General features: G+C 55.9%; 1 protein-coding gene across 2 annotated transcripts; it reads left to right on the top strand.

The window, feature by feature from the left end:
• Positions 1-11034: 11034 nt before the first annotated feature.
• On the top strand, positions 11035-26904 carry LOC134521959 (LON peptidase N-terminal domain and RING finger protein 1-like). 2 transcript variants are annotated; one of them, XM_063349113.1, is made up of 12 exons: positions 11035-11612; positions 15227-15345; positions 16165-16287; positions 17023-17154; positions 17887-18022; positions 18817-18910; positions 20556-20670; positions 21293-21414; positions 21824-21982; positions 22892-23054; positions 23143-23289; positions 24534-26904. In XM_063349113.1, the coding sequence occupies exons 1-12, from the start codon at positions 11222-11224 to the stop codon at positions 24729-24731; spliced, it is 1899 nt and encodes a 632-aa protein (XP_063205183.1). In that variant the 5' UTR covers positions 11035-11221; the 3' UTR covers positions 24732-26904. The 2 variants fall into 2 exon arrangements, with proteins under 2 accessions (XP_063205183.1, XP_063205184.1); XM_063349114.1 differs by lacking the exon at positions 21824-21982.
• Positions 26905-27747: the final 843 nt, after the last annotated feature.

Below are 27747 nucleotides of genomic sequence, written 5' to 3'. Positions count from 1 at the left end.
GAAAGAAGAAAAGGAAAAGGCTGAGGGAGAAAAAGAGAAGGACAAAAAGAAGAGGAAGAAAAAGGAGGAAGAGGACAAGGTAGGGGAATGATGGAGTTTTCTGCAGATCAGCTGCTGAACCATTTGCCGGAGGGTTTCCAGCCCCAAAGTCCCCAGCGCGGTGCTCAGGGTGTGCCCAGCACCTCCCAAACCATCTGATGCCGGGGGGGCCATGCTGGGACCCCCCCCGGACCAGCTGTCCCACTGGCTGTGCGGTGTCTGTGGGGCACCCTGACCACCCTGCCCAGCACGCGACGGGATGGGGCCAGCTCCTGTGAGGACGGTCGGTGTCCCGGGGGACGCAGGCAGCTACAGAGTCGGGCCACCTCTGCAGGTGAGCACGGCGCAGCGGGGACGTGAGCGATGCAGAGCCCCCAGGTTACCACCAAGCCCTGGGGAGAGGATGCTTGGCACAGGCAGGCACGGGAGGCAGCCGGGGTTTGTAGGGTGTTAGAAAGCACCAAATGATTTACATCCCGGCCGCCAAGGGAAGCGGCGTCTGACCCGTGGCACCCCCACACCTCTGGCAGATGGAGCTGTGCCATCCACAGCCTAGAAATCACTCTGCGCCTGTGGCTTTTCCATTGAGAGACAGCTCCCTCTCTTTGCTCCTAATATTCCTCGTTAGTTCTCCTTCCTTTTCCTCCTATTTCAAGCCAGACGAGATGCTGCTGTGGACAGCGATGCTGTCTGCACCGAATCCTTGCTAAATCCTTGCGCTTGGCTCTGGAGGTCTCTGTGGGGCCATGGGCACACGTGGGTCCACAGCAGCACCAGCGGTGCAAAGCCTGGCTCGAGATACCCACAGGACCAGACACCTCTCTGACTCGAGGGTCTAGCTGGAGCAGCGAACGGGGTGTCAGGGTCCCCGCTGATGCTTGTCCTTCTCTCTTTGCACCTGCAGGGAGACGGGGAAGAGGACAGGAGCAGCAGCAGCTCCGACAGCGACTCGGAGGTAACCACACCAACAGCTCCATGCTGGGGCTTGGATGGCCCAAGGGATTTGCACCTGCAAACCCCCGCGTGGGCGCTGGCTGCGGGTGCTATTGCATAGCTACAGATACTGGGGGACGGAAAACAAAACACCCAGCACCTCCCTCACATAGTGTCCCTTTTTTTTCCTGCCCCAGGACCACGGCAGTGACAAGGATGAGAAGGAAGACAAAGATTAGTATTTCCATGCCGGAGCAGCAGCGTATGCCCTGGGCACACCGAGGAGGTGGGGATACAAATGGCAGCGCGTGCTGGAGGGGACCTTGGCCACTTCTAGCCAAATAAAGGTGTTTGTGGCCTCCAAAGAGAAATGCTATTTATTCATCTAGTCACACTGCCTCCCGAGAAGGAAAAGGCCAAGGAAAGGCAATGGGCAGGGAGCTGGGATCTGGGTGAGCACAGACAGGTTTAAAAATCCGTGAAAGACTCTGGAGAGACATCCCAGGCCTCTGGCTCCCTGGCTCTCCACAGTCCTCCAAAACCAGGCTCTCCTCTATCCTCCTTGTCCCCTCCGTGCCCCTTGCTGTGGGATGGAGCAGCCTGAGCCGGGACAGGTGCCTGGGGCTGTGCTGAGCTGTGATTTCAAATTTACCCAAAATATACGAAAAGCAGTTAGAAAGGGGGGGGGGAAACCCCAACACAACCTCCCCCTCCTGCAGAGCTGCCCCAGCGCGGGGGCTGAGCGTGTGCGGAGCGCGGGGCTGGAACCGGGAGCAGCGCCGGGGGGGGGGGGGAGGGTGGGAAAGAGAAAAAAAAAAAACCAAAACACCAAACCAGGGAAATATTGGGAAAAATGAGCTGGCACCGCCATCTACCGGGGAGGGGACGAGTGGCGGCGGGTCCCGGGGTTTCGTAACCGCTCGGCTGTTTTGTAAGGCTCCCGCAGCGCCGCCGGGGGCGGGGAGCGCACCGTCCCCTGCGGCGACAAGGGACATCGGAGGAGGCCGTTGTGCCCCTCCGAGCGGTGCCAGCACCCCGACCCACCGCTGCTGCCGGCGGTATCAGGCCGAGCCCAGGAGTCCCACCATCAATGACAACCTCAGTGCAAACTTGAGCCCAAGCTCACCCCGCCGTGTCGCTGCCTGGATTTGTTTTCCTGAAGGAGTCTATTTTTAAGGGCATTTTCCCGAGTAAGGCAGATCTCAGCCGAACTCGAGTTTAAGAGTCAGCACCACGGAGGATTTTACTTGAAACCACAGAATGTGGCTTTTAGATCTTGTTTTCATGGAACAAATGCAGCCGTCTCTTGTATAATCACACCAAACAGCAGGAAAGATGATGAGGAATGTTGTCTTAATTATCCAGCACAAAGATTAAAGAGACAACATGAAGACGGGAAAAACAAACAACCCCAAAAGCTAAACTGGTTTTCAACGCGCTGGTTTGGCTTCAGCAGGGAAAGACCGAGCCAAAGTGCCTTATTGCTGTGTGAACAAGGGCGCTTTAATGTAAAATAACCCTGTGGGGGGGTTATTTTACATATTTTACTTTCCCCTCCATGCAAGTATGCAGTACTCTTGCACAAGACACGACCTACTTCCAAATGGTATATGGAGTTGCAGCATTTTACAGTCCCCTCAGGCCATGCTCCCGCAGCACGGCAATCTCTTGGAATAAATTCTCTGCGTCTGGACATGAAAAGGGGAGGCCCTGCCTTTGCTTTTTAAGTTAAACGTTGGAAACTTTTCAAGCGTGCTGTGCTAGGCCATTTTCTGAGGTCAAGGGTGCCTGTAGATGCTCAGCTGGAGCCGAGAGGTGTGTTGCATCTCAGTGGCGTGAGATTCCGCTTTTCAGCTGATGGCAGATATCTCACCTGACAAGCTAAAAGCCCTAAAAATGTCCTCTGCACCTTGGGCCTCAGCTCCCAAAGTGGGTGAAGCTTGCAAGCGGCTGTCTGATACCCCACCAACGTGTCCTCACAGTGCCCAAATCCCAGCACCTTCATATCCTTGGTGCCAGCATGGGTGCACCCTGAGCTGGTGGGTGATGGTGAACACTGAGCCAGGCCGTTTTACTGTTTGTGTTTTACGGTCCCTGCTTCAGGCCTCCCCGCTAAGCTCTGTGCAAATGTAACATGTGCAGCCAGATCCCCATGGCACAAGAGTAAAAAGCGAAACACACCCTGGCATCGGCTGTGCGAACATCCAGGCGTCTCCTCCGGCAGCTGAGGCGTTCTCCATCCTGGCTCCGGCACCTCGTCCTGCACGTAGCTCGCTCCCCTCTGCTGCCTTGATTTGAACCGGTCAAGTTTCCCTGGAAAGTTGCAGGGGTGGAAACCCATTTCAAATTACCTGGCGTCCCCAAGTCCTCGTTGAATCTCAGCCCTGGCTTGAAGCCAGGCGACGTGAACGGGCGTGCAGCACGAGCGTTCACGCCAGCCATGGGGCTACGGGCTCTAAAAACAGCTAGTGGAGGAGGCAAAAAGCAGGTGGAACATTTGGGGGATGCTGAGGACCCTTAGCGGCAGGGGGACAGTGGCTGTCCTGTGGGACACGTCCCCCAGCGTGACCTCGGTGTGCCGAGCTGGGTGCTTGCCCGCAGACGTGACAGCCAGCAGCTTCCCAAGCGCTGCTGGGCACGAGGTCTGACTTCAGCGGGGTGTTGAACCACCTCATTTGCTCGAAGAAGCATCTGCGAGCTTCAACTTGGGGCTTCTTGGAGCTGATGTGCCTTCAGCCGGCCGGGAGAGGAGCGTGGACACCCATCACGTCAGGCTCGCGGAGGGGTGGAGTAGGAAAAGAAGACCAGCGAGAGAAACTGGCAGCCGTGGAGTTACTTAAGCAAGTCTTGTTTACACGCATTTGCTCCCCTTTATATAATAACCTCGGCTGGTTCTCGGGGAGCAGGAGGGGTTGTGCTGCCCCTGCTCACAACATCTGGGGGTACCCGCAGGGACCCCACATGGCACCTGTCCGTCCGGGCCCTCGTAGCAGCAGAGGTGCCAAGAGAGCTTAGGCATGGAGAAAGAACTGATTTCCATACCATTTCAGGCAGAGGTGCCGCCAGATGACGGCCTTTTTCTATAGATGCCAACAATTTCAGAACAGAAAGGTTAGACCTTTATGTTGCAGTGAAGTTTTTCATCTTACATCTAGGGGCTTTAGTATAGAAAGCGTCCCATTAGGGAAACGAGCCTCTCTAAGGTAGAGATCAAAAAGAAATCTTTCCTCTATTCCCAAGTGACCTTCTTCATGGGAAAATTCAAGCTGCTTTTTCATTCCACTGAAAAATGGAAACAGTTAGAAATCCTGACTTTCCCAGAAAAGCTGATTCCTGCAGCCCTGCTTATGATCTGCTAATCTCTACAGAGAGCCCGGCAGAGGTTTCCTGTGAAACGACTCTTCTATTTTTCGCCCTGACTAATAAGAAAAGCAAAACCCAAACAGAACCCGAGTTTTGCAAGCGAAGGGTGTTTTGGAAGGTCAAGTCCCCGCTTCTGCCCCCGCTCCCTGCAGAGCACTCACACTCGCTCCTCTCCGGGCTGCGTCCTTCTGCAGCTTGTCCCTTCATTCTGAAAATCTGTAAATGAAGACTTTTCGCTAGGTTAATTAGCAGTTAAAAGTTATAGCAGAGCTTTATTCACCGAACTGCTTGGGATTCACGTTCGTGAAAGGGACTCTAAGGATACACAACTTTCACAGCGCCCTTCTCTCTCCTGCAGACCTCTCTAGGACTCCTGCCTTTGCTCTTTCAGAAGAGCAGAGCGGGCTCTTTACTCCCCAAACCTCACCGCAATAACATTCATAAAATCCACACAGAAACAGAGCCAGGCTTCTTGAGAAGGGAAACCTGCAATTTGCCGCGGCAGATCCACCAGGGCAGGTTTCTGGGTGACAGACCTTTCTGCTGAGTCCTGACCACTTGACCTCTTTACAAGGCGTGCGGTCCGGGCGTTACGAAAGGGCGCGCTGGCGGCGGGGCGGGTGACTCACCCACCCAAACACGATTCACCTGCCGTCCGAAGTGCAGCGAGAGGTGGAGGCGAAACAGCCCGTGGAAGAAGAAAAAAAAAAAAAAAAAAAAAAGGGCACAGCCAGAAATACTCGTCTGCTCCCTGCCCAGGCCACCACCGCCGCAGCCAGCCAGGGAGCCCACAAGCTGCTATTTCTAATTGTGGTAGAGACACAGCCCTGCTCATCCTGCCTGAAATCCAGCCCAGCACCTGTGTCCAGGGCTTCGCAGCGGCTGGATGTGGGGAAAAGGGGCTGCAGGTAGAGCCTGAGCAGCCCCCTGCATTGCTCCCCCAGTCTTCAAGGTGCTTTGTTCTCCTCCATGCTCAGACACGGCTCAGCTGGAATTCCAGCCCCTGGCTTTGCAAGAGCTCTTTTGTCCTCATGAAAAAGGACACCTGCCATCAGGCTGGTGGCAGTGGAGATGCTGGAGCTGAAGGAATAAAGACCAGGGCAGAGGATGAGGAAGCTACACACAAAAGCTCACCTGGAAAGACGTCTGTACAGGAACCAACACCACGAGCAGAGAGAGGGGGAAAGATCTGCAGCCCCCCGGGCAGCACAGCCGGGGCGAGCACCCACCCGGCAGCTCTTGGCTGCTGGGGAAGGAGTATTCATGGGGGGGACGGATGCTCAGCTGCAGGACCTTGCAGCTTACCCACGCTCGCCCCGGACAACCCCACCAGCACCAGCAGATTCACTCCCAGTGGGTGCCCTGGTGAAGGGGAGCCAGGCTCCTCCACCAGTTAGCACCCCCCTGTCCCCCAGTGAGGCACTGGATGAGTGGGACAAGCTGGACCCTGGACCTGACCTGACCCGGGCAGGATAGAGGCGTCACTGCAGACCAGGCTCTGCCATCTGCAGAGCCCACCCGCCGCCACTTGCAGCCTCCTTTGGCAAAGTGAAAAGGAAGCGCTGGGTCCCCGCCAGCCCTGCTGGCATCTTTGTCAGGTGGGTGGGAGCTAAACACGAAGAGTGAAAAAGGGAAGAAATGAGAGAGGCGGCACGTACTCCCTTCTTGCTGGGGCAAGGAGCCAAGGCCACACGGGCTGGTGAATGAGCGGGGCAGGGCAGCCTGGTGAGTCCCCGAGCTGCGATGATGGGCCACCACGGCGTCACCCCTTGGCCACATGTCCCAGCTCAGCTTGTGAAGCCAGTAAGTTTTCTCTGACCCTGTAGTTACAACTGATTACAAATCAGCTCTCCCCATCCAGAAGATGAAGTGGGTGATGTGACCTCTGGGTTTGGCCCGCTAGGATGAAGCTCCCTGTGGACACCAAGTCCTTTGGAAGTGGTGGAGCTTGCTGCAACGTAAAGGTGGATTCATATCCTCAAAAAGTGGGTTCTGTATGGCTTTTCCTGCTCTAATCGCTTGGTTGTGTTATCCATGCCCTCATGCACTCCAGGATTAGATGGTGCTAAATGAGCCATACTGACTTTAGACCTCTCCATGGGATCTCCTACAGATGGAGGATCTTCACCTGCCCTTGAAGCACCAATGAAACAATTGCAATGCATCAAGGCAAGCTTATAGCACCCCGCACTGCAGACCGTGGTCTTATCGCTCATCCTAGGGCTTCCCCTCGGATAATGGGGACACTTCTGACCTTGCTTTTAGCTGTACTGCCTTCTCAGGAGTATGTGGCTTGTACATGACTGCCCATGGAAAAGGACATCTCCATGCATTTTACGTGGGACTTGCTTCCAAGACAGAGTGATAATGTTCTGCCAACCTCTTTGCCAAGATGTTTGGCCCAAGAGAGTAAAAGGAGGCAGATACGGATCTGGGCTCTCCCCCTGTGGCTCTCCAGTTTCCAGGAGTTCAGGCATAAGCCCAGTTACACAAGCAATGAGATAACGTTACATCGCGGCTCTGTGTCCTGCCAATCCGTGTGATAGTCAACTCACTCCTCTAGGAATGACGATGCCTCAGGCAAAGCCTGTATGACTCAGAAGGGAAAATATTAAAGTTTTCTTTAAAGGAAAATATTGACGTTTTCTTTAATTCCCCAACCCTGTTTACATCTGCTCCTCCTTACTGAGAGAGTCAGGGCCTCTCTGAGCTCTCAAGCAGCAGAGTTTCAGGACGGGAACAATACGCTGTAATTTAGATGATTGCTCCCTGCCCAGCGCCTCCTCAGCACAGTGCGGACCTCACCAAGGAGCCGGTGTGGCAATCTGCTTGCCTCTGCCCGAGGGAAAGCCAGGCGTGGAGCAGCTCCCCTTACCGCACACAGAGACCTGAAAGAAAAGGTGCTTGTTATAAAAGAGGAGCCAGGAGTCTCCCACGCCACCTGCTTCCACTTCCTTTTGCTTCACTTACCGGGACCAGCTTTGAACCGCGTGTGGCAAATGGAGAAACCTGCTGGTTGGATAACGTCCTGGATCTGGAAATATTGTGACGCAAAGAAAGCAAAAATTCCAGGAAGCTGATGTGTTTGTTGACAGGCTGGGAGGGGTATGATGCAAATAACTCCCTGCATGTTATTTGCACGTACTGAGGTGTAAAAATAATTCCTTAGACCAAGTCTTCAGGCTTGCAGACAAGCCGGGATCCAGGCACAGCGCTGCTGAAAGGGTGCTGTAAGCCGTGAGGTCAGGAGTGGGTCTGCACAGATGCTGAGGCTGGATTTGGCCCTGGCTCTTTGCCTAGTCACCTAGGCAGGAAAAAAACCCTAAAAAGCAACTGGAGCCTGATCCTGTGCAGGCTGCACTGGCTCTTACTCGTTCTCCTCCTCAGCTGGAATGCCGGCACGTTCCTCCTTCCACTGCTTTTGAAATGGGGAAACTAGTTTTACTTCTGTGCAACAGGTCTTTCAGGTCTGATGGTGAGAGCCTTGTCCGAGCAGGAGGAGCTCGGTGGGCAGAGCGGGGACAGCCGTGTGTAAAAGGGGTCGTGACATTCCCGGTGCAGGTGCATTTTCCTGTTTAGCAAGTGTTTATTATGGTGCCTTTGAAGACACCCAAAGGAGCACACGGGTCTCTCCTCTCTGCACAAAAAAAAGGCACCACTTGGTAGGTGCTGTCACTCTGAGTCACTCCTTAATCCCCAATGTGTCCAAATCAAACGTCAACGTTTGCAACAAATGTTTTTGCACGAAACACAGCTGGTGTGAAATCCCTGATCCCCATGTTGCCCTGTCAGCTGGCTGGACCACCTTAAGGAGGCTCTACTCCAGCAGAAGCACAAGTGGTGCATGTGGCTGGGAGCCAGAGGAGGAGCTGGTTTCTCCTGCAGCAACACCTGGAGCTCCTCACCCTGCACTGACCCTGGGCTCTTTCCCACCTTTAAAGTGAAAAAAAAATTAAAAAAAAATTACAAAATAAATCCTATTGTGCTTTGCAAATAGTTCCTAAACACAGTGTGATCTGTTCTGCGTTATGCAAAACGTGAAGTCCTCATCTGGCCAGCAGAATGGTTAGCATTAAGCATTTAAAGCTTTTTTTTTTTTTTTTCACAGTTATACTGAGTCAGCACAAACACATCAGTGGCAAAGCGAAAGCATTTGGAGTTCAGAACCAGCTCAGCTCTGGATGGAATGAAGAAAACAAATTGTTCTTGCACTGGCGCTAATGAAGCCTGGTTTCCAATGGACTCGCGTGTCGTGGTTGATTGATTTTTAAGTGCATTATGCAAAGGCAGCGGCACGTCCTGTCCTCACCGCTTACAGGGCGCTGGAGAGCCCACACACGTGAGAACACTTGTGGAGTGAATCAGGAGGTGAGGAAAAGAACGAGGCAGGTCCCAGGGAACAGCCCGGTGTCTCCCGGAGAATCTGGCTGGCGTGATGAAAGATGCTCCTCTCCTCTCTTGACTCCTGCTGCCCGTGGCGGAGGGCTGCTGCCCCCAAGCTGAGCCACATGAACAGGTTATGGGAGCACTCTTCAAGCACATTGCTGCAAAGTTGGCCACGATGGCTAAAATCACCCTCATTTCACGGCTCAAGAGCCATAAATGTGTCCTTGAGGGGTAACCTGGAGGTAAGACCGGTGAGAACCCCCTGGTGGCAACCTTTTGTTTAAGTGAATTGTCAGGTTTTGGTGGAAAAACTAGCCATGGCGAGAACTAAATCACGGGAGGAGAGTGGTGTGAATGAGCCTTGACCATCTGAGAAATGCCCACGGGAGAACTGCTGGGGGAATTGATGTGGCAAGTCCCTCTGGGAAGACAAGCAGAAGCTGATCCTGTGGATGGGGAACATGGAAAATGTCTCCCATGGGGCAGAGTCTGTGACAGCCCCGCGACGCTCCTGGGGCAGCCGTTGTCCCTAATGCTGCGCTCAGGAGGTGTTCGGGGCTGTGCTGCTGAACAGGGCCTGAGACTTCCCCAGTCTGAAGGGACCACTGAAAAAGATAATGGAACAAGCAGCGAAGCCTTCCAAGCCCACAGAAAATACTTAGTTGTCGAGCTTTTGAAACCACTCATGAGCTGTTTAATGTAATCACAGTAGGTTTTGAAACAAAACCTGCTCCACAGCCCAAACCTCTGCCAGCCACTCCCGTAGCGGGGCATGGGTTTCACCAGCACTCTTGTCCTACTGGTGATCTCCCTCCCTGGGCATCCCTTCCAGTGCGTGCATGGGTTCGGTTTGTTTTTGGGGACACGCAAACCCTTGGGGAATGTGCATCATCCTTACATAAAGTCCGATCTACTAAGCTCCAAAGTTGACAGATTTCACCTGTTTTCCCCAGCACCTGCTATGCAAGACTTGCTGGCTCCTCGCTGTACAGCTGTGTGGTGAGGGGATGTATCGCCCTTGGGACACAGAGCCCACCCTGGAAGTCTGTGAGTGAGGAGATCTTCCCAAAACAGGGTCTGAACTGGTTCAGTTCTGGATAAGCAGAGCATCTAGGGAAGATGCAGCTTCCCATCTACACTGGAGGGACACCCCTTTTCCCCAGAAACATCCTTCCATGACAGGTCTGCACAGTGGGGTGTGAGAAGGGGCCTTTGATGCACCCCAGCCTCGCCAGCCCTGGCTGCTCTGGGGCACCGCAACACCCTGCACCCCAGTCCTGCTCTGGAGAGCCTCAGCTAGCTCAGGCACCCTGCGCTGCTCCCGAGCACTCCAAACACCATGAGCATCCTGTGCCCCAACCACGCTGGAGCCCCCCATCCTCCTGGCTAGAGCTCCCTATGCCCCCCAGGACTTGTTCCACAGCACCCCAGATAGCCCAGGCAGCCTGCGCCATGGGCTGGCTCCAAGGTGCTCTGCTCTGGGGCACCCCAAAACATCTCCCAGCACTTTGCACCCTGGTCCTTCTTCAGAGCGCCCCAGATTCCAGCCCCTGGGGACTTCGTGCCCCAGCTGGTCCAGAGAGCCCTCCAGCACGCTCCGCGTGGCTTCATACTCGAGTACCCTGACTTGTACCTGCACCCCGGCTGCTCCAGAGCCCCCCAACACTCCTGCGTCCTGGCTCCAGGGGACTGGCACCAGAGCCCCCTAACACCCCCAGCACCCTGGCATTCCGGCTCCCGGGGACCAGCACCAGAGCCCCCCAACACGGCCAACACCCCGGCGTCCCAGCTCCAGGGGATTGGCACCAGAGCCCCGAACACCCCCAGCACCCTGGCATCTGGCTCCAACCAGCCCCCCAGTGTCCGGCTCTGGGGATTGGCACTGGAGCCCCCCAATATACCGGCGTCCCGCAGTCCTGGCTCTGGGGGATCGGCACTGGAGCCCCCCAATATACTGGCGTCCCGCAGTCCTGGCTCCGGGGGATCGGCACTGGAGCCCCCCAACACCCCGGCGTCCCGGCTCCCTAAAACACCCCAGTGGCCCACAGTCCTGGCTCCGGGGGATCGGCACCGGAGCCCCCCTGCACCCCCGCGGCGCTGCTCAGCAGCCCGTGCCCGACCCCACGCCGGGGTACCCCCTTCCCCCGCGGCCCCGCATCCCGCCCGCTGCCGCTCCCGCCCCGAGCCCGCTCGGCGGCGCCCCCGCTCCCGCCGGCTCCGTTACGAAACGCGGCCGGGGCGGGGCGGGGCGGCGCAGCGCGGCGGCGGCCGCAGCCAATGGCGTCCCCGGCAGCTCCGCCACCGGCGTCCCCCGCTGGGTCGGCTCCGTTGGGCGGGGGGGGACGACGACGACGGGTGTCGTGCCCCGGCGGGACGGGACGCGCCGGGAAGGATGGGCTGAGCCGGGCGGAGCGGAGCGGGGCAATGCGCGGGGTCCCGCCGGTGGCCGGGGCGTGCGGGCACCGCTGGCCCTAAGGGCAGCTCGGCTGCAGCCGCTGCCATGAGCCGCGGCCCCCCGAGCCCGTCCTCCCCACCCCGGGGGGGGAGCCCCGTCCGGCAGCCCCTCGGCGCCGGGCGGGGGGGCTTGGACCTGCTGCGCTGCCCCTCCTGCCTCCTCCTCCTCTGGGAGCCGGTGACCGTGTCGTGCGGTCACTCTTTCTGCAAGCCGTGCCTGGGCGGGGCCGTGCCCTCCCGCTGCCCCCTGTGCCAGGAGAGGCTGAAGCTGCTGGGCGTCGGGGCGGCGAGGTGCAACGTGGTGCTCTGCGGCCTCCTGGAGAAATGCGTGGAGCGGGAGAGCCGGCTGGCCTGGCTGGTGGCCCGCGTCCGGGACCATCTCACCCGTGGGGACACACGGGAGGCACTGAGGATGGCCCAGAAAGGGGTCGAGCTGGGTAAGCACCACCGGGCCCGAGGGGTTGGGATGGGGGTTGCGGATGCTGGGTGCGAGGGGCCGGCCCTTCCAGCCGAGATGGGGATGCTCCGGCTGTGCCTCTGGGGCAGGAGGGTACCACTGCGAGTCACTTTATCCCAGCACCGCGGTTGCCTTCTGAGCTTGCACAGTCCACAGGTGGGAGACCCGGGAAGCTGGAAATATTGGAAAGGCAGGTCTGGTGGGGATGGGGAGGGGAGATCCAGCTGCTGGGCATTTCTCCCAGTGTCTCGGGGTGATGGGAGGGGACGGGCAGCTGGAGAAGCCCTGCTGCTCATCCCGGGGTCCAGGGCTGCGAGCAGGACGGGGTGCACAGCCCGTGTCCCATCGGACACATGCTTCTTTCCGGAGAGGAAATAGCAGCAAACAGCTTCTTGCATCTTGCCGCCCGGCAGTATTTCAGGGTCAGAGGAAGAGCTCTGCCTGGGGGGGTGGCCATTACGTAAAGTGTTTGGGACTTTTCCAGTCCGGGACAGACGTGTCCTTGCCCCCAGAGCCTGGCAAGGACACAGCCTTGGCTGAGCTCCTGTACCAGCCCCATGGTGCAAGGCACAACCCCCCCTTCCCCCCCGTCCCCCTTCTGACACCGTCTCTGGCGAGACATTTGCCTGCAGGGTCAAGATTGGGCCCACGGGGGGTTGATCTGCTTTAATGTGTGGCTGTAAGTGGATTTCTTGGAAAGTAATGCTTAAATAAAAGGGGTTATACAAGGCGTCTGGAGCAGGAGATTGGGGCGACGGAGGCAGAAGGTCCTTTCTCCACCAGTGTTTCTATGACAGCAGTCAGCTCTCCTCCTGCAGCGCAGACACTTATTCATCGCCCGCTGCGAGACAAGTGCCGGAGGTTCAGAGTTTGCCTGGAATCGAAGGGCTGAGCGGGCTTGGCCGATGCCGGTGTTGGCAGCAGAGAGCAGGTCCCTTTATGCAACCTCCCGAAGCGTCTGTCTCATGCCCTGCGCACCCGTCCTCCGACACAAACGCACGTGCACGGTTCTCTAGTACTGTTTGCCTTACTGCCAGACTTTGATTGGGGCGTGCAATTATTTACCTTTTTTTAAAAAGCCTCTGTGAGTATAAAGAGGAGAAGTTGCCAGCTCTGTCCTCAGACTTCCCTGTGTGCTCCATTCCCTGAAGGACAGGGGAAGTCTGGCTCAGGGCAATAAGGAAATTGCAATCACAGCCCCAGCTCCCGTAAACCTGCCCTTGCTGGTGCTGCTCGGGCACCTTTCGGGACGCGTTTTACCACTCCAGCAGCCTGCAGACTGCTTTCAGGCTACACAACTTCTTACGGGCTCCCCTTCGCTTTCAAACGTAACCGCTGATAAATGTTCAACCCACGACAATGGGGTTTTTTTTTTTGTTCAGCATCGCACAGTGCAGCAGTTTGCAGTGCCCCGGCTCAGCGCAGCCTGCAGAGCAGTGCTCTTCACTTGGGAGAAAATCGATTGTCAACTTTTAATCTTCTGTTTTTCTAAAAAATGCACTGTAACGCGTAACACAGGAGACCTCCCAACACGCCTGGAGCCGGGAGGCTGGGGAGCGCTATCAGTCATTCATCAGCTGCCGGGGCCGCCAGCTGGCTGATGTCCCTGATGTCTAATGATATCATAGATCAAAAATAGCTGCAGCAGAAGAGAAATGCAGAATTCATAGTCCCATTTTACACATCTTGCTTTTACCGAATCGGTCGCTTTATTGCCGGGCTGTGCAAATGTTTGAATGCGTTTGCCCACATGGAAGATAAGCCTCTAGACTTTGTACCCATTTGGTCGGCTCTACCTGCCGTTAGGGGCTGGAATATTTCATCGTTGGATGCGTGCTTGTGGGGCGGGGTACCGAGCAGCAAGTTCCCATGTTTCCTGACTTGACCCCCAAAGTTCGAGCTAACTTTATGAATGAAAATAAGCTCTGAGGGATCAGGTGTTGCTCTGCTGCACAACATGGCCAGGGTACTTCGGTGCAGGAGCGTCTGTGGCCGGGCTCTCTGCTGCTTTCCGGGTTGCGGTGGCACCTTGAACCCCAGGCAGAAAGCAAGGTCTGCCTGTGCGCTGCGCTGGGCACGGGGACAAAAGGAGGCGATAGCCATGGCCGAACTTCCTGCTCCGTGATAAGACATGATGGGCACCTGGGCACGGTGACAGCGGAGGCAGGCAGGGGTGCGCCAGACGCCAGCTTCCCGCACCCTGCTGTCGTGGGGCTGCTACTCCGGACCTGCAGTTCCCTGGCAGAGCTGCATCAGCGCCGTGTTTGAGACAGGGCAGGAGGAAAGGCTGCCGGGGTTGGGAGTGCAGGAGACATCACCAGCAACGATGTCTCCCCATGATCGCTGCTCGGCTGCTGCCCAGCTCCCCCCGGACTCGGCTCACCCCAGGAGGAGCTGCTGGCCCTTCAGCAAGGAGGTGCTGCCAGCCCCGCTTTGGCACAGTAAATGCAGCACCAGTGCCTGCAAATGGTGCTTAATTTATGATGCAGGTCTGTCCTCAGAGCCAGCATCCTGCTGGTGATGGTGTGATTCGATGACAGGGGGACGGGTGCATGGACCCGTTGCCTTCACCGGCAGAGCAGCAGTGCGATGGATGTAGGTCGCCTCCGCAGCAAGCTGTGATATAACGGGGTGGGTCTGGGAATGCTCCGCAGTTCAGACCCACAAATGTAACCACACCTGGTTACTCCATGAGCCAGTGTGTGGGCTTTCGGGGTGCTGCTTGCTCATACTCCCCGACATCCCCACCTTGATTCCCCTGCTGGCGGTGCTGGTAGGAAGGAAGGTCTTTATGGGGTTTCCCTGAGGCAGGAGAGAAGAGGGTCTCACTGCCTGTTATTTAGGAGCAGGCAGGAGCATGTGGGGTGCCCAGCAGCAAGACACTTGGGGTGTCATGGCCAGCAGCACCTGCAGGAGCGGTGCCACCCTCCATGCCCCCAGGCCACTGAGATCCCATCAGTGACATCTCACTGACGAGGAACGGGATGCTCAGTTCCCTACCTCCTTTTTGGGAAATCTCAGCCTTTTCTCATAATTGGAAACCCCGAGTCACGTGATGGGGGCAGATCCTTGCACCCCTCCCTGGTTTCCCCTCTGCCCCCGGTGGCAGCCAGGTGGGTCGGGGAGGCTCCCTGGTGTTTTGGGATCTCAGGTCTCTGCAGCTGCAGGCTTGTTTGGTAACGTGTTATTGTGACTCCGTGGGTGAATCACATCGCAGAGCCTCCTGTGGCAACAGCCTCCACAGGGACTACGTGCACAGTACAGCCTTTTTTGGTGCACCCCAAAAGGATGGACGAGAGCCCAGATGCCCGTGTGGCTGAGCCCCAAAGCAGTGGTGGGGCCCCTTAGCTGAGGGTGTTCGAAAGAGATGGGGGAAAATGAAGGAAACGTCCTCAAAGAGTTTAAAAGTAGATACTTAGGGGAAATAACTTCCTTGCTGAGGCTTATGAGGGCAGTGATTCCTGCCGAAGAGGAGCGCAGCAGCTGGCGGTGCTCAGTGTGAGGCATCGTGGTGGCATCTCCCTGGCCTCATCCAGCCCCTCTGCCTCACTGCGGATGGACTCATCACACGGGTGATAACATTTCTCTTTCCAGCCCCGGACGCCAGCTCCCTGCGGCTGTGCCGGGCAGAGGTGTTGGTGGCGCTGGGGCAGCACTCGCGGGCGCTGGAGGACTTGGACGCTGCGTGCAGGGCTGAGCCTGGAGAGCACAAGGTGAGCAGAGGGCAGGCTGTGCTCGGAGCCAAATCTCACTGTACGGGAGCAGTTTCCCCCTTTCCTTAATTCTCCTAGCCATTGGATTCATCCTGCTCAGAAATACACTTGCCAAACCCATTAAGTTGCAAGTCCAGGCTGCAAGCTCTGCGTTGCACTAACGGAGAGGTCCGGCACCACATCCCTCCTTGCTCGCGTGCAGGTGGTGAGGGCACGTAGCCGTGCTGGTGTGCAGGATCGGACCTGGGGACTCGGGGAAGGGTTCACCAGGGGCTGAGCTGCCCTTGGAGAAATCAGCCCTGGGAGCTCGCTTGCTGATCTGTGAAGCACTCACAGAGTCGTAGGAGTTGGAAGGGACCTTCGGAGATCATCTAGTCCAACCCCCCTGCCAAAGCAGGTTCACCTAGAGCAGGTTCCAGGAATGCATCCAGGAGGGTTTTGAGTATCTCCAGAGAAGGAGACTCCACCACCTCTCTGGGCAGCCTGTTCCAGTGCTCTGTTACCCTCAAAAACACTCATTGGCAATAGTTCCATGGCTTCAAAGGCAGAAGCCCTTGACTCCTTCTCTAGGTCTCTATAGGGTTTGGTTGCTTGGCTTTTGCAACTGCTGTATTTTGGGAGATTCCTGTTTTATGGGTACCTGGCTGTGGGTGGACCTGTCTGTTTTAGACATCTGAGCATGGGAGCAGCACCGTGTCCGGGTCCTTTGGGTTGGGGACGGGAGCAGGCAGGAGGCTGGAGGCTCACATGGGAGCTGAAGGGGCATGTGCTCAGCTGGTCACTGTCTCCGGAGTCACGACAGGTTTTTCTGCTCTGCAGGGCTTCTTCAGGAAAGGCAAGGTGCTTCTGGAGCTGGGACAGAGAGCCGAAGCCCTGCTGGCGTGGGAGCACTGCCTGACGCTCAGTCCCCATTTCCATCCTGCTCGGAGAGAGATGGAGAAGGTGCGTGGGCCGTACCGCGGCAGCATCCACGTGATGGCCTTGTCCTCTGAAGGACTCGCATCCATCATGGTCATGCTGCTCTGGCCAGCATTGGGATTGAGGGAAGTCGTGTCCTGGTCCAAGAGCCTTCCTGTTACTCCGATACAGGTTCACCCGTGCAGAAAACTGCCCTTCCTCAGTATATGTCTTTGAGTCTCAAGTTTTGCAGGGTATAGATGCTGACATGGCGCAAGGTGGGCTTGGAGGCATAGTCACCCAAGGTAAAGTAGCCAGCCGAAAGCTGCCACTGGACAGCCAGTGTCTTTTCTGCACATGATTTCAAGCCAGCACCCGCTCGTGGAGCAAAATCACTGGTAGGGCCTCCAGCAGTGTCCCTGGCATGGGGACTTCATGCCTTGAGCGGTCACTTGCCCCCCAGGAGCGAAAGGGCAGGGGAATAGGCAATGACCTTGTACCCTGCACAGCTCACTTCCTTCCTGCTCTTTGTAGGTGATGGAGAACACGGGTCTCAGCCCTTAAAATACAGCATTTTTTTCACTGCCTTGTGCTGCTTCCTTCCTTATGCAATGCTAAGGTATTTGTTTGACAGAGAGCTCAGTCAGCGCTGAAACAAGTAACCCTGACGTGCCCTGTGGTGAGCAGGAGACTGCTCTGGGGAAAGAGGGAGCCTGGCAGCCCACCCACGTCCCTTCCTCCTTCTCCCAGCACCCCCTGAGCCCCACTTTCTCCTTGCAGATCCTCATGCGAGAGGAAGCTCCTCGGCCACGCACGGCTGCTGTACGCCAGGGCGATGCTCACCGGGGCTCGACTGGTGCCCAGGTGGATGGAGGGAGCCCTGCGCTCCCATCCTCCTCCCCAGGAGCTCAGGTAAGAGAGCCTGCAACCATCTGAGACTGCGATGGGACTTAATGTCCCTCTGGGACATCCCAAATTGGGTTTTTCCAGTGATGGGAATGGAGGCGTGATAAGGGAAGGTTGTGCAGGACCATAGCCATGTGTGTGTGGTTGTGTGCTGGGATGAGAAGCTGCAGGTAGCGGAGGGTGGGAGAGCAAAGACGCCATTGGAGCTGATGCCGGGGGGACTGGGGAAGGAGAGGAGGCTCTTTCTGTCTCCTCCTGTCCCAGTTTTATTCTGCAATACTTCTGGTAAGATTTTAGACTCATTGTTTTTAAAACACTCAAGTGACATATCATTCAGAAAAAAAAAGTCAGCTTTAATGTGTTTTTTTTTTTTTCCGTCCAGACCCCACATTTGAGAACAGTTCAGACCATTAGCAGCTAGTCAGGGAAGCTCACCTTTTGCTCCTTGCCTTCTATAGGGGAATTTGGCAGGTTTGGAGAGAGGGGGAAATCAGAGAAAATGCTCTCAGATACACCCAAATACCGTGTGGAACATCTGGACAGACTAAAGCCATGTTTTAACCATGAGGTGGGATGTCTGAAGGCCACACTGCCCCGTTGTCCCTTTGATGCCAGATGATAGTATGCAGCAATACACCAGAAAAACTCCCGGTGCCATCGGGCTCGGCGGGGCGCGTGGGGCAGCGTATTCAAAGGGAGAAGAGGTTTTGGGGTCGATTACATCTTTGCTGTGTCTAGGATCAGGAGGGAGAGCCAGCAGATGGCAGAGGGGACACTGGGCCTGAGCATGGCCGGGGAACAACCACCCTTTCCCAGCTGGGGCGACGGCAGGAACCGGAGACTTCGTCAGAGAGGCAGGACTGGCAGTTGGTAGGTGAGTGTCCTCAGAGGTACTAACATCTCATCTCATACAAAATACCTGTTTAAAATCTGCTTTGGCACTGAAAACTTAGTGCTGGGGTTGTGTGCCAGCTCAGCGAGCAGACACCCCAGGGACACCCCTCGGGGCAGCTCTGGCCAGCACATTTGCCGCTCCTCACGCGTGTGAGGAGGATCCGGTCTTCCTGTGCTGAGCTGGTGAACGTACACCAAACCTTTGGGTCTCACTTCATGAAAGGTTCTTGCTGAAGCCAGACATCCATTTTTCCCTGTGTGGAGCCAGGGAGAGGCTTCCTTTGGTTCCCATGGGTTTTAGCTCAGAATTTAAATTCCCTTGCGATGCACGCAGCGTGTCATGTGTTGGGAGAAGTGACACCTCCGTTGGCATTAACTTGCCAACAGTGTCCGGTCAGATGGCTTCTGTGTATGTGGATTTGCATAAAGCAGTGATGGTGCTTTTTGGCTGGTCTCCAGACACCTCCATCTGGGAGCTTCTTATGTCACTTCATCTCCCAGTGCCTCAGTTTCCCTGCCTGCAGAAGGAGGTAGGGGGATACCACCTTCCTCTGCCAAGCACCACGAGTCCCACTGATGTAAAAGCTATGGATGAACAGGGACAGGTTAATAGAGGGGTTTATGTCGCATTTCCTAGCAGTTTTGTTTTTAACTTTCAAAGCACTTCGTGTAGCAATTAACTACTTACACCTCAGAACAAGGTCAGAAAGCAAAGATTAATTTTGAGTATTGAACTGGGGGGTCATCTTCTCTTTCCTTCTCTTTTGCCGCTAGATAATGAAGAGGACACAGCAGCAGCAAAGTGCACCCAGCCAAGCCTGGAGGAGCTGCTGAGCGTGTCTGACTTGGAGTGCTCCCTCTGCATACGGTGAGTTCTCCAGCGGGAGAGCTTTTAGGATGAAGAATTAGCACCTGCTGGGCTTTCTTTCCTAGTGTGGATCTTTCCTCACATCTTAATAGCAAACTCAGTCCCCGATACTGCTGACGCGCAGGTTTCGGCGGAGATAAGAGATGAGAGGGGAAGACAGGGGCGTGCTTTGCCCTGCCAGGCTGTAAGAGCTCAGATTGCCCTGTCTCAGGGTGCAGCATCCTTAGGTCTGTATCGATGGGGACGTCGGTGTGGAGGTGGGGATGTCCAGCGGGGTCAAAGACTGAAAGCGATGTTTGCCCTGTGTACCTGCAGGCTGGAATGGAAAGGTGTTGCCCCAGGTACATACCATCCCTGATGGGGATGTTGCAAACCCAGAGGGGAGCGTTTCCGAGCTCTGTGCCTGCTGGAGGCGGAAAGGGGGACAGGGTAGAGCCCGTGTCTATCTGCTGGGGAAGGGCTGGGTGCTGCCACAGGGCGTGCTGAAACCGGGCTGTTTATTTCTGGTGTGTCCCAGGACCTCGAGCAGTTGTGCAGCTGGCTGCTGGCAGAGGTGTTGCACCGCTGGACCCGCAAGATGGTCGAAGTCTCTTGTGTCATGGCTTTGTCCAGGTCTGGGCATGGCACAGGAGAATGACAAAGTGGGGAGAGATGTCAAGATCTGCATTATGTGAATTAAAGTCTCTTCTGAGATCAGGGAAACATAATGTTTAGGAGGAGCCAGGGCTTAGTGCTGAGCAGGGCTTTCCTGGGAGCTTCATTTCATTTCTGATCCTGGAGCTCCCTGTGAGCAACCCGAGTGCTTGCTGCTGGCTCTGCCCTTGGAGCCCAGGAGAAGGCGGCACTTTCCCATTGACACCTTTTGGACTACACACCACTGTGGGTGTCTGGGGAACTGCAGCCCTGCTAGGACCAAGAGTTGCCGTGTGTGTACTGATGGTATCCATGAGGACCCTGCAGGGACGGGGAGCAGTGCTCAGGTCCGGGGCAGTTCTCTTCTTACATCATTGTGCAAGTCCAACAGTCTGAGCCCAGACTTCTAATTAAAGGAATAGTCCAGTTAGGAGTTATACTTAATTAACAGGAGTTACGAGCAAAGCTAAGCCAATGCAGCTTTAGTGAAGGTGAGTTTCATTCATAGCCATGGGCTACCAGGGCTTGGAAGACACAGAGTGAGATAGCTTTCCATGGCATTGCATTCCTGCAGCATCGCTGTCTTCAGTGCAGAAGGCTGGGGAAGGCAGCAGATTTCCCTTGAAATGGTAGGAGGGGACATGGGAAATGTCTTGTACCTGCTGGAAGCAAAAGCTCTTGTTCTCAGCAAGGGGATTCAAGGAAGGTGCAGGTACAAGGCTGGGGATAGCCAGAAGCTGCACCCGTGGCTTTGCCCACCCTGACCTGCTCGACCCTTGCAGCACCAGCCTGGGCCTCTGCAAGTCCCTGAGCGCTTTCTGGGACCCCAGCACTGTGGGGCTGAGACCAGCCGCGGTTTCCAAAGCAGGGTGCTGCGCCAGGCCTGGGGAACACCAGCTTTGAGGGTATCCAGCCCTGTGACAGAGGCTCTCTGAAGTCCCTCCGCTGGGCTTAGCTGTGCTTCTTCCCCCATGGTACTCTCCCCAGTCCATTAACTTTGGTCCCTTTGCAGGATGTTCTTCGAGCCAGTGACGACGCCGTGCGGGCACACCTTCTGCAAGGAGTGCCTCGAACGCTGCCTGGACCACCGGCCCAACTGCCCCCTCTGCAAGCAGAGCCTGAGAGAGGTGAGGGCATGTGTCCCGCGGGATGGAGCCCAAGGGATGGAGCGTGCCCAGGGCTGGGGTGGGAAGGTGCGATGCTCTTACATTAGCAGCTCCCTAGCATGGAGGTGTCAGCTCCACTCACGTGGGAATGACCAGACAGTTGATAATTAAGACCAAGAGATTCATTTCTACAAGATGCCACGGTGATTTAGTGAGATTGTAAACAGGACTGAGAGGTAGAGAGAGAGAGAGAAAGAAAGAAGCGAATGCTAATTACTTTTAAAAATGGAAATGGATGGAAAACCTGCTAGCCTGGAGATTTGATTTAATCTTTAATGAAAAGGGATTCGGATGAGACTGTCAGGGAAATTAGGTTGTCATACAAGGACTGCATCACTGTCAGAGATAGGACGCAGCGCTGGACGGGCCCTGGGTCTGAGCCGCGTCTGGAGGTCTCGGTGGAGCTGACATCCCATCCTGCTAGATGGCTCAACATCACTCAATAGATTTCATCCCTGACTTTCTCTGATCTAAAATTACCCTCAGCTCCAATAAAAGTGAGCATGATTCAGAGTCCGGCAGGGCCTCAGGGCTCCCCCCCCTGGCTCTTCTCCAACCTATTTCTGGGTCTCATTTCTTTTAGTACCTGAAGGCTGGAAGCTACAGCCCCACCGTGCTGCTGCAGGACATCATGCTGGCCACCTTCCCCGCACAGCTGGCCGAGCGCCGGGAGCTGCACCGGGCTGAGATGGCAGAGCTCTCCAAGTAAGCCCCAACCTGCTCCAGTGTGTGTGTGTGTGTGTATGTGTACATGGGGGCTGGGAGGGTCTCCAAGGGGCCTGTCCACTCCACACACCATTGCTCTGGCTTGGTTCTGCTCAACTGATGTCTGTCCCACTTCAAGGGCCATGTTACAGCAGTGCTGGATGGGTGCGGACGTGCCCCATGGGGCACCTGGGGATGAGGGGGCATCTCTGCAAGAAGCTGGTTTGTGGATAGAGTCTTGTCCTTGAGCTCTTGGTGGGCCTAGTGGAAGCTTTGGTCTTGCTCTGCATCGGAGCATCACTTCTTGGGGTAAAGGGCACATCTGGTTTGGGGGAGCAGCTGATGCAGAGCCCTTGGGATGGGATTTGCTCTGAGGGGTTTCATTGTGGTCTTTCTTCCTGTCCCTCAGCCTGACCAAGAACATCCCCATCTTCGTTTGCACGATGTCCTTCCCAGGCATTCCCTGCCCTCTGCACGTCTTTGAGCCTCGCTACCGCCTCATGATCCGGCGGTGCCAGGAGACGGGCACGAGGAGGTTCGGCATGTGTATATATGAGAATGGGAAAAGGTGAGCTCCTGGGCAAGGCAGCTTCCCTCTGTCCCGGCTGATGTGCCCCTCTCTGCCCCAGCGCCAAATGGCTAAAATCCAGAGTAGTTCAGAGAGAAGGAACCAGATGCAATTTTCTATCCCACCGCACCCCGCAGATAAAACCAGCAGGGAGGTGGCGTGTTCCCCACAGCAGAGTGAAACGGGATCTTGCTGCATCCCGGCATCACCACCGGCCAGGCAAGGAATGGGGCCAGCGCTGGAGCTGGGCAGAGCCAGCAGCGGCTGTTAAATACGATGGTCTGGGAACAGCTTCTGGCTCAGGACATCTCTGAGCTGCATCGTTCCCTGGCCGTGTCCTCCAGCTCCTCTTAGTGAGCACTTTAAAACTGCTGTATTTCTCATACTCTCTCCTTAACAAGCTGTGAGAGGACGCTGGGCTAAATGGGTTTTTGTTTGGTACAGCGTGGCCATCCTTATGTTCCTGGTGGCACCTCCAGATCTTGGGTGGGCTCAGTCTCCAGGCTCCTAACCCAAGTACTCTGTTAAATACCTGTATTTACATGACATATCCCCCCTGTGCTCCAGTCTTGTTCAAGTGAAATGATAAATAACATTTTCTGGCCTTTGGGAGGATGGCTCTGCAAGGGGTGGTGTCTGCAGGACCACTGGACATCAGGGCAGCGTGGGGACCTAAGTCCTTTTGGTATATGGCAAATCCAAAGGAGTGCAAGAAGCGTGCTCGCTGTTCCCTGCCCTCTTAGCAGCAAGTAACGCAACGGAGTTGAGTGAACCTCCGAATTTGCTCCCTTCCAGCCAGCTTGTTCCTGGTCCTTTTCTTCCTTTGGAGGTGGTGCCTTCAGGAGAAGCAGCTCTCCCAGCACTGGTATCCCAGCTCAGCCCTTCTTTTCTCTCCCTGGCTCCCTCCAGTTTTGCTGACTATGGCTGCATGCTGGAGATTCGGCAGATTGAGCTGCTGGCGGACGGGAGGTCCTTGGTGGACACCATTGGCAGGCGGCGGTTCCGGGTGCTGAGCCGGGGACACAGGGATGGCTACAACACTGCCGACATCGAGTACCTGGAGGACAGGAAGGTGAGACAGGGGCAGGGCATCAGCCCCCACTGTGGTGGGACAAAGCTTCCCCATGGACACCTTCTGCATTCCTCTTCCCTCCACGCAGGTGGCCGGGGAGGAGCTGCAGGAGCTGCAGTGCCTGCACGAAAACACCTACCGCTTGGCTCAGCGCTTCTGTGAGCACGGCGACCTTGCCTCCAGGCACATTTCGATGCAGCATGGACCGCTGCCGGAGAAGGAAGAGGACATCCAGGTAATGCCCTGTGGGAAGGGATGCTCTAAATAGACAGGGTACCAAGAGGGCCTCTGAAGCAGCACCGTTCCTGCACTGACCATAGAATCATAGAGTGTGTTGGGTTGGAAGGGACCCTTAAAGGTCATCTAGTCCAACCCCCCTGCAGTGAGCAGGGACATCTTCAACTAGATCAGGTTGCTCAGAGCCTCATCAAGCCTGGCCTTGACCATCCTGCTTCCCTGCTCGGCTCCCTGCCCCAGGATGAGCAAAACAAACTCTGTTTTCACTCCTGTTTCCAGTTATGGCATCTCTCACTCAGAGAGATGGTAGAGCTTATTTCTTAGAACCGTTTTAACATCTCTTTATGGTTTTAAACGGTTCTTGGAAACTAAGCACTGAGTTTTAAAAGTTTTCCTGCAGTCTTTTCCTAAATGACAACTGAGAAACTGAACTGCCTGGGTTGGAAAACACTTGGGAAAGAAACACAAATAGGCAAATAAACGAACCCCACAGCTCAGCGAGTGTGTGGTCTCCTTGCTCGCGGTGTTCCTCTGAGACAGCCGTAGCTGGCCAGAGGAGAGGAGCTAAGAGGGCAGGATCCAGTTTGCTTATTAAATTGCTCTGACAAATTCAGATTCTGGATAGAAACAAAAATCCCCAAATTTAGTTTTTACTCCTTTAAGAAAGTGTTTCCTGCCTGGACTGTTACAAAGACGCTCTTGCCAGGCTAAGGCTGTCCTGGCCAGCAGCCGCATCAACACTCAGAGTTACACAGCGATTCACCCTTCTTCAGCTGAATTGTGCATTTCCCTCTTAGTTTGGCTCGGCTTTTAAAAAAGCCGGTTTACAAAAGCGCTGCCCAGCGGTTGTGCCTGCCTGGCCTGCAGCTCGCCTCTTGGAGTGATGATGAGGCAAATGCCCCAAAAGACACCGGCCTCGCAGGATTTGGCTTATGTTTACAAAAAGCATTGCCTTAAACAAGGAAACGCACAAGATATTGCTTTGTCTCTTTAGTATAGTCCTTTTCCTGGTTACATCAATGTCTGGAGACTCCCTGGGGGATGCTTGTCTGGGAATTAAATTGGTTTATCCAGCAATTTTGAGCCTGGACAGACAAAAGGGCCATTCAGAGGAATACTTTAGCCAAAGCTGGCATTGCCGTCCTGACCAAAGCAACTGTTTCCCATCAGCGATGCCGCCCAAAGGCCACGTGTTCACCTTGCAGTTCCTGACTTAGGGGTCTCTCCCTCTCTCCCCTCCAGGCTTCAGCAGATGGTCCGATGTGGTGCTGGTGGCTCATCTCCATCCTGCCTCTTGACCCGTCCTACCAGCTGAACCTCTTCTCCACCACCTCCCTGCGTGCCCGCCTCACCCAGCTGCAGCGCATCCTCGCTGCCCTGCTGCAGCAGCCCCCCGCCGGCCACCCGCTGCCCGAGCGCAGCCCCCGGGGCCGCGTCTGAGCCCCCCCGGCCTCTCCACAGGGGGAGACCCCCACCCCCTTGGGTTTCTCTACGTGTTGCTTCATGGGTTTGCGTGTGGTTTGAGCCCCCCTCTCCCCCAAAAGTGACCTCAGTGATGAGCTGGGCACCCTCTGCCTGGCTCGGTGGGGCTGGTACCGCACCAGCAGTGACACTACACACACTACACCGTCCACGCCACCTCTGGGAGCTGCTCGGTGACATGGCCGTGCCATGCCATGCCACCACAGAGGGGACCGGGATGGAAAACTGGGTTGTGTCTCAGGAACCAAAGTTACTTGCTGAGCTGCTTCAGTGCTGAGGAGGATTCTCCTTAGGGCAGAGGGCCGAGAGCCTTGGTTTTGGCTTTTCCACTTTGAAGGACAAACTAGGGGATTTTGGTACATGGTCCTGCTCCATGCAGCAGATTTAGAGGCTTGGGAGAGGTGGCACCAGGAGGCAGAGAGGTCCTGATGGCTTATCCCAGCCTTGGGAGCTGATGGCTCTGCCTCCTCTTACGACTTTGACTTAATTTCTATTCAAACAAGAAGAAAAGTTAAATTAAACAATCTGAAACTCATGGTCCTGCTCCTAACCACCTCCGTGACCACACGACGAGGAGATGCTTCTCTCCCAATGTGCCCGGGTCTGGCCGTCCCCTTCCCACCGCTCTGCTCGGTTCTCTGCCATGTTTGCTGTGCCGAGCTCATCGGCCACTTCCCTGGGCTGGAGCCGGGCTGGAGGCTGCCAGACGCTTCCCAGCTGCCGGATCCACTGCCCTCAAGTGCCGTGGGAAGTGGGGAGGGATTTGGCATCGTTGGTGTTTTTCCCCCTACCCAAAGGCTGCTGTTCCTGAGCCTGGCTGGGTTCAGGTTGCAGGGTCGGACCTGGGGGCTGGAAGGAGCCGATGGCACGAGGAAAGTGGTTTTGTGAGACTTTCTGCTCCTTGGCTAGTGCAATTTTCCTGTGTTCAGTGGTTTTTTGTGAACTTTCTGCCTCCTCAGGATAAAAGCAGGATCTAAGCTGAGGCCAGATCCTTGCCCTTGGAACCCAGAACAGTTCAGGATCCCCCAAAAGAGCACAGAGTAAAGTCAGAGGGAGCTGAGCCTCTGGAGAGGCGGGGAGGGGGTAGGACCGGTGACCGAGGCTGTGAGCCCCCTGTCAGGGGAGCAAGTGCCTGTCTGCAAGTGCCTGGCTGCTGCTGGTCTCTAAACACGGGGAAAAGACTGTCCCCCCTGGACAAACCAGACTTTCCTCCATGGAAATCCTGAAGGTTTGGGATTTTTGGCTCACATCAACCCAGGGTTGAGTTTTGGGAGTGACGTCCATTTAGTCGGTGGGTTAACATTGCTTCCAGAGTTTTGTTCCTGCTTTTCTCAAAGGCTTCGCATCCCATCTGGGGGGTCGGTGGGCTGTGTGTGGGGGAGAAAATCAGGCTGGGGCTGATTTTCTGCATGGGTTGCTGGGCTGATCCTGGGGCAGGAGGCTCCGGACACAGCTTCCAAGAGGTCCCTGCCCAGAGCCACCGCCTTTCCCTGTCCTGCTCTCTCCAGGAGTGAGAGATCTCAGTCCCTCCTCTCCAGCAAAGTGCCTCCCTGGAGCGACAGTCAGAGGGAGGGGAGGGCTTGCTCCCCAGGGACCGGAGTGAGCGCAGGGCAGCTGAGGACAACTCAAAGCTGGATTTGCTCCTTGGAGCAAAGCTCCCTCCTAGAAAGCCTTGTCGTCCCCCAGGGGGCTATATCCCCGGAATGTCGGATCGGGGTGGGCAGGGGTAGGTGATGGAGGGACACCTCGCAGGCGCGTGCAGGTGGAGTGATGCCAGTGAAGTCTGGGAAGTGCCTTTCTTTTCTGCAGGGTCAATATGAGCTCACCCAGTGACCCCTCCACCCCGAGCCCCTCACCTACCCCCCGAGCTGCCTGTTCCTCGGGTGTGGGAGCTCCCTGGGCCACCGTGGGTCCCTCCAGCAAGGGGGAGGCATGGGGGGACGCAGGGGAGAAGCGTGTGTCCACACTGTGTCCACGCTGGGGGAGAGCCAGGGACCAGAGACACATCTGCCTGGCTGCTTTGGGAAGGGACTCGTGCAAATCCCTCCGGTTTGCTCGGAGCGCCTTTGGGGTTTGTATTACTATGTTTGCTGTTTGAATTAAATTGTCTTCCTGGTCATTGAAATAAAGACGGGGCTTTTTTGTTGTTGTTTTGTTGCTGGTGTTAAACCTTTAGCTGCTTATTGATGAAAGTGCTTGGGCATCACCGGGGAGATGTGGGGATGCATGGAGAGGTGAGACCCTGGCCTTCAGACAGCAAGTTAGACACGGTGAACACAGTCCAGCAGAGGTAGGTGGCAACAAGGGAAAAAATAAAGTGGGTTTGCTCACAGAAAGTGAGCACATGGAACAAGGCAGGAGGGACAGGCACCTGCCAGTCATTGCAGCTAAAAAGGCTTTGGGGAAGGATGGGAACTGGGAGACAGGTCTGATAGAGGTGCTGACCAGTGTGGGATGACCCTGGAGGCTGTCTGTCCCTCGGATGCTGGGGTGAGCATCTGTCTCTGTCCCACCTCTGCAGCCGTGGGCAGAGGGCTGCGAGCTGGGAGCAGGTTTGCTTTTGGCAGCCGACATTAGGGATGAGTGACAATCCAGGGAGACGTGCACAGGCTCTAAAATGAGAGGGTGGCCCTGGGTGGAGAGGGGACGGTCCTCAACCTTGAGCATGGGGATGTCCTGCCGGGACAGCACTCACTTCCCACCTCACCTCTTCCCTCTACCTCCCAAAAGTGCCATCCCAAACCAAGGGCAAGAAGGGAACTTGCTCTGCCCAGCCCTGCTTTGCACCCTGCCTGGGACCTGGAACAACTGTGGAAGAGAGAGAGAGGGCTCAAGTGGTCTGAGATGGTGGGTAACCCTAAAAATGCCCCAGGGCCTTTGCCAGGCCATTAATAACTAGCTCCATGAGGAATTATACCTTGAATTTCGCCCCCAGCAATTCTCTACAGAAACAGCCGTGCCCTGGTGAAGCCCA

This window comes from Chroicocephalus ridibundus, chromosome 11, assembly GCF_963924245.1.
Source record: "Chroicocephalus ridibundus chromosome 11, bChrRid1.1, whole genome shotgun sequence".
NCBI lineage: Eukaryota > Metazoa > Chordata > Aves > Charadriiformes > Laridae > Chroicocephalus > Chroicocephalus ridibundus.
This window is presented reverse-complemented; position numbering and strand designations above follow the sequence as displayed.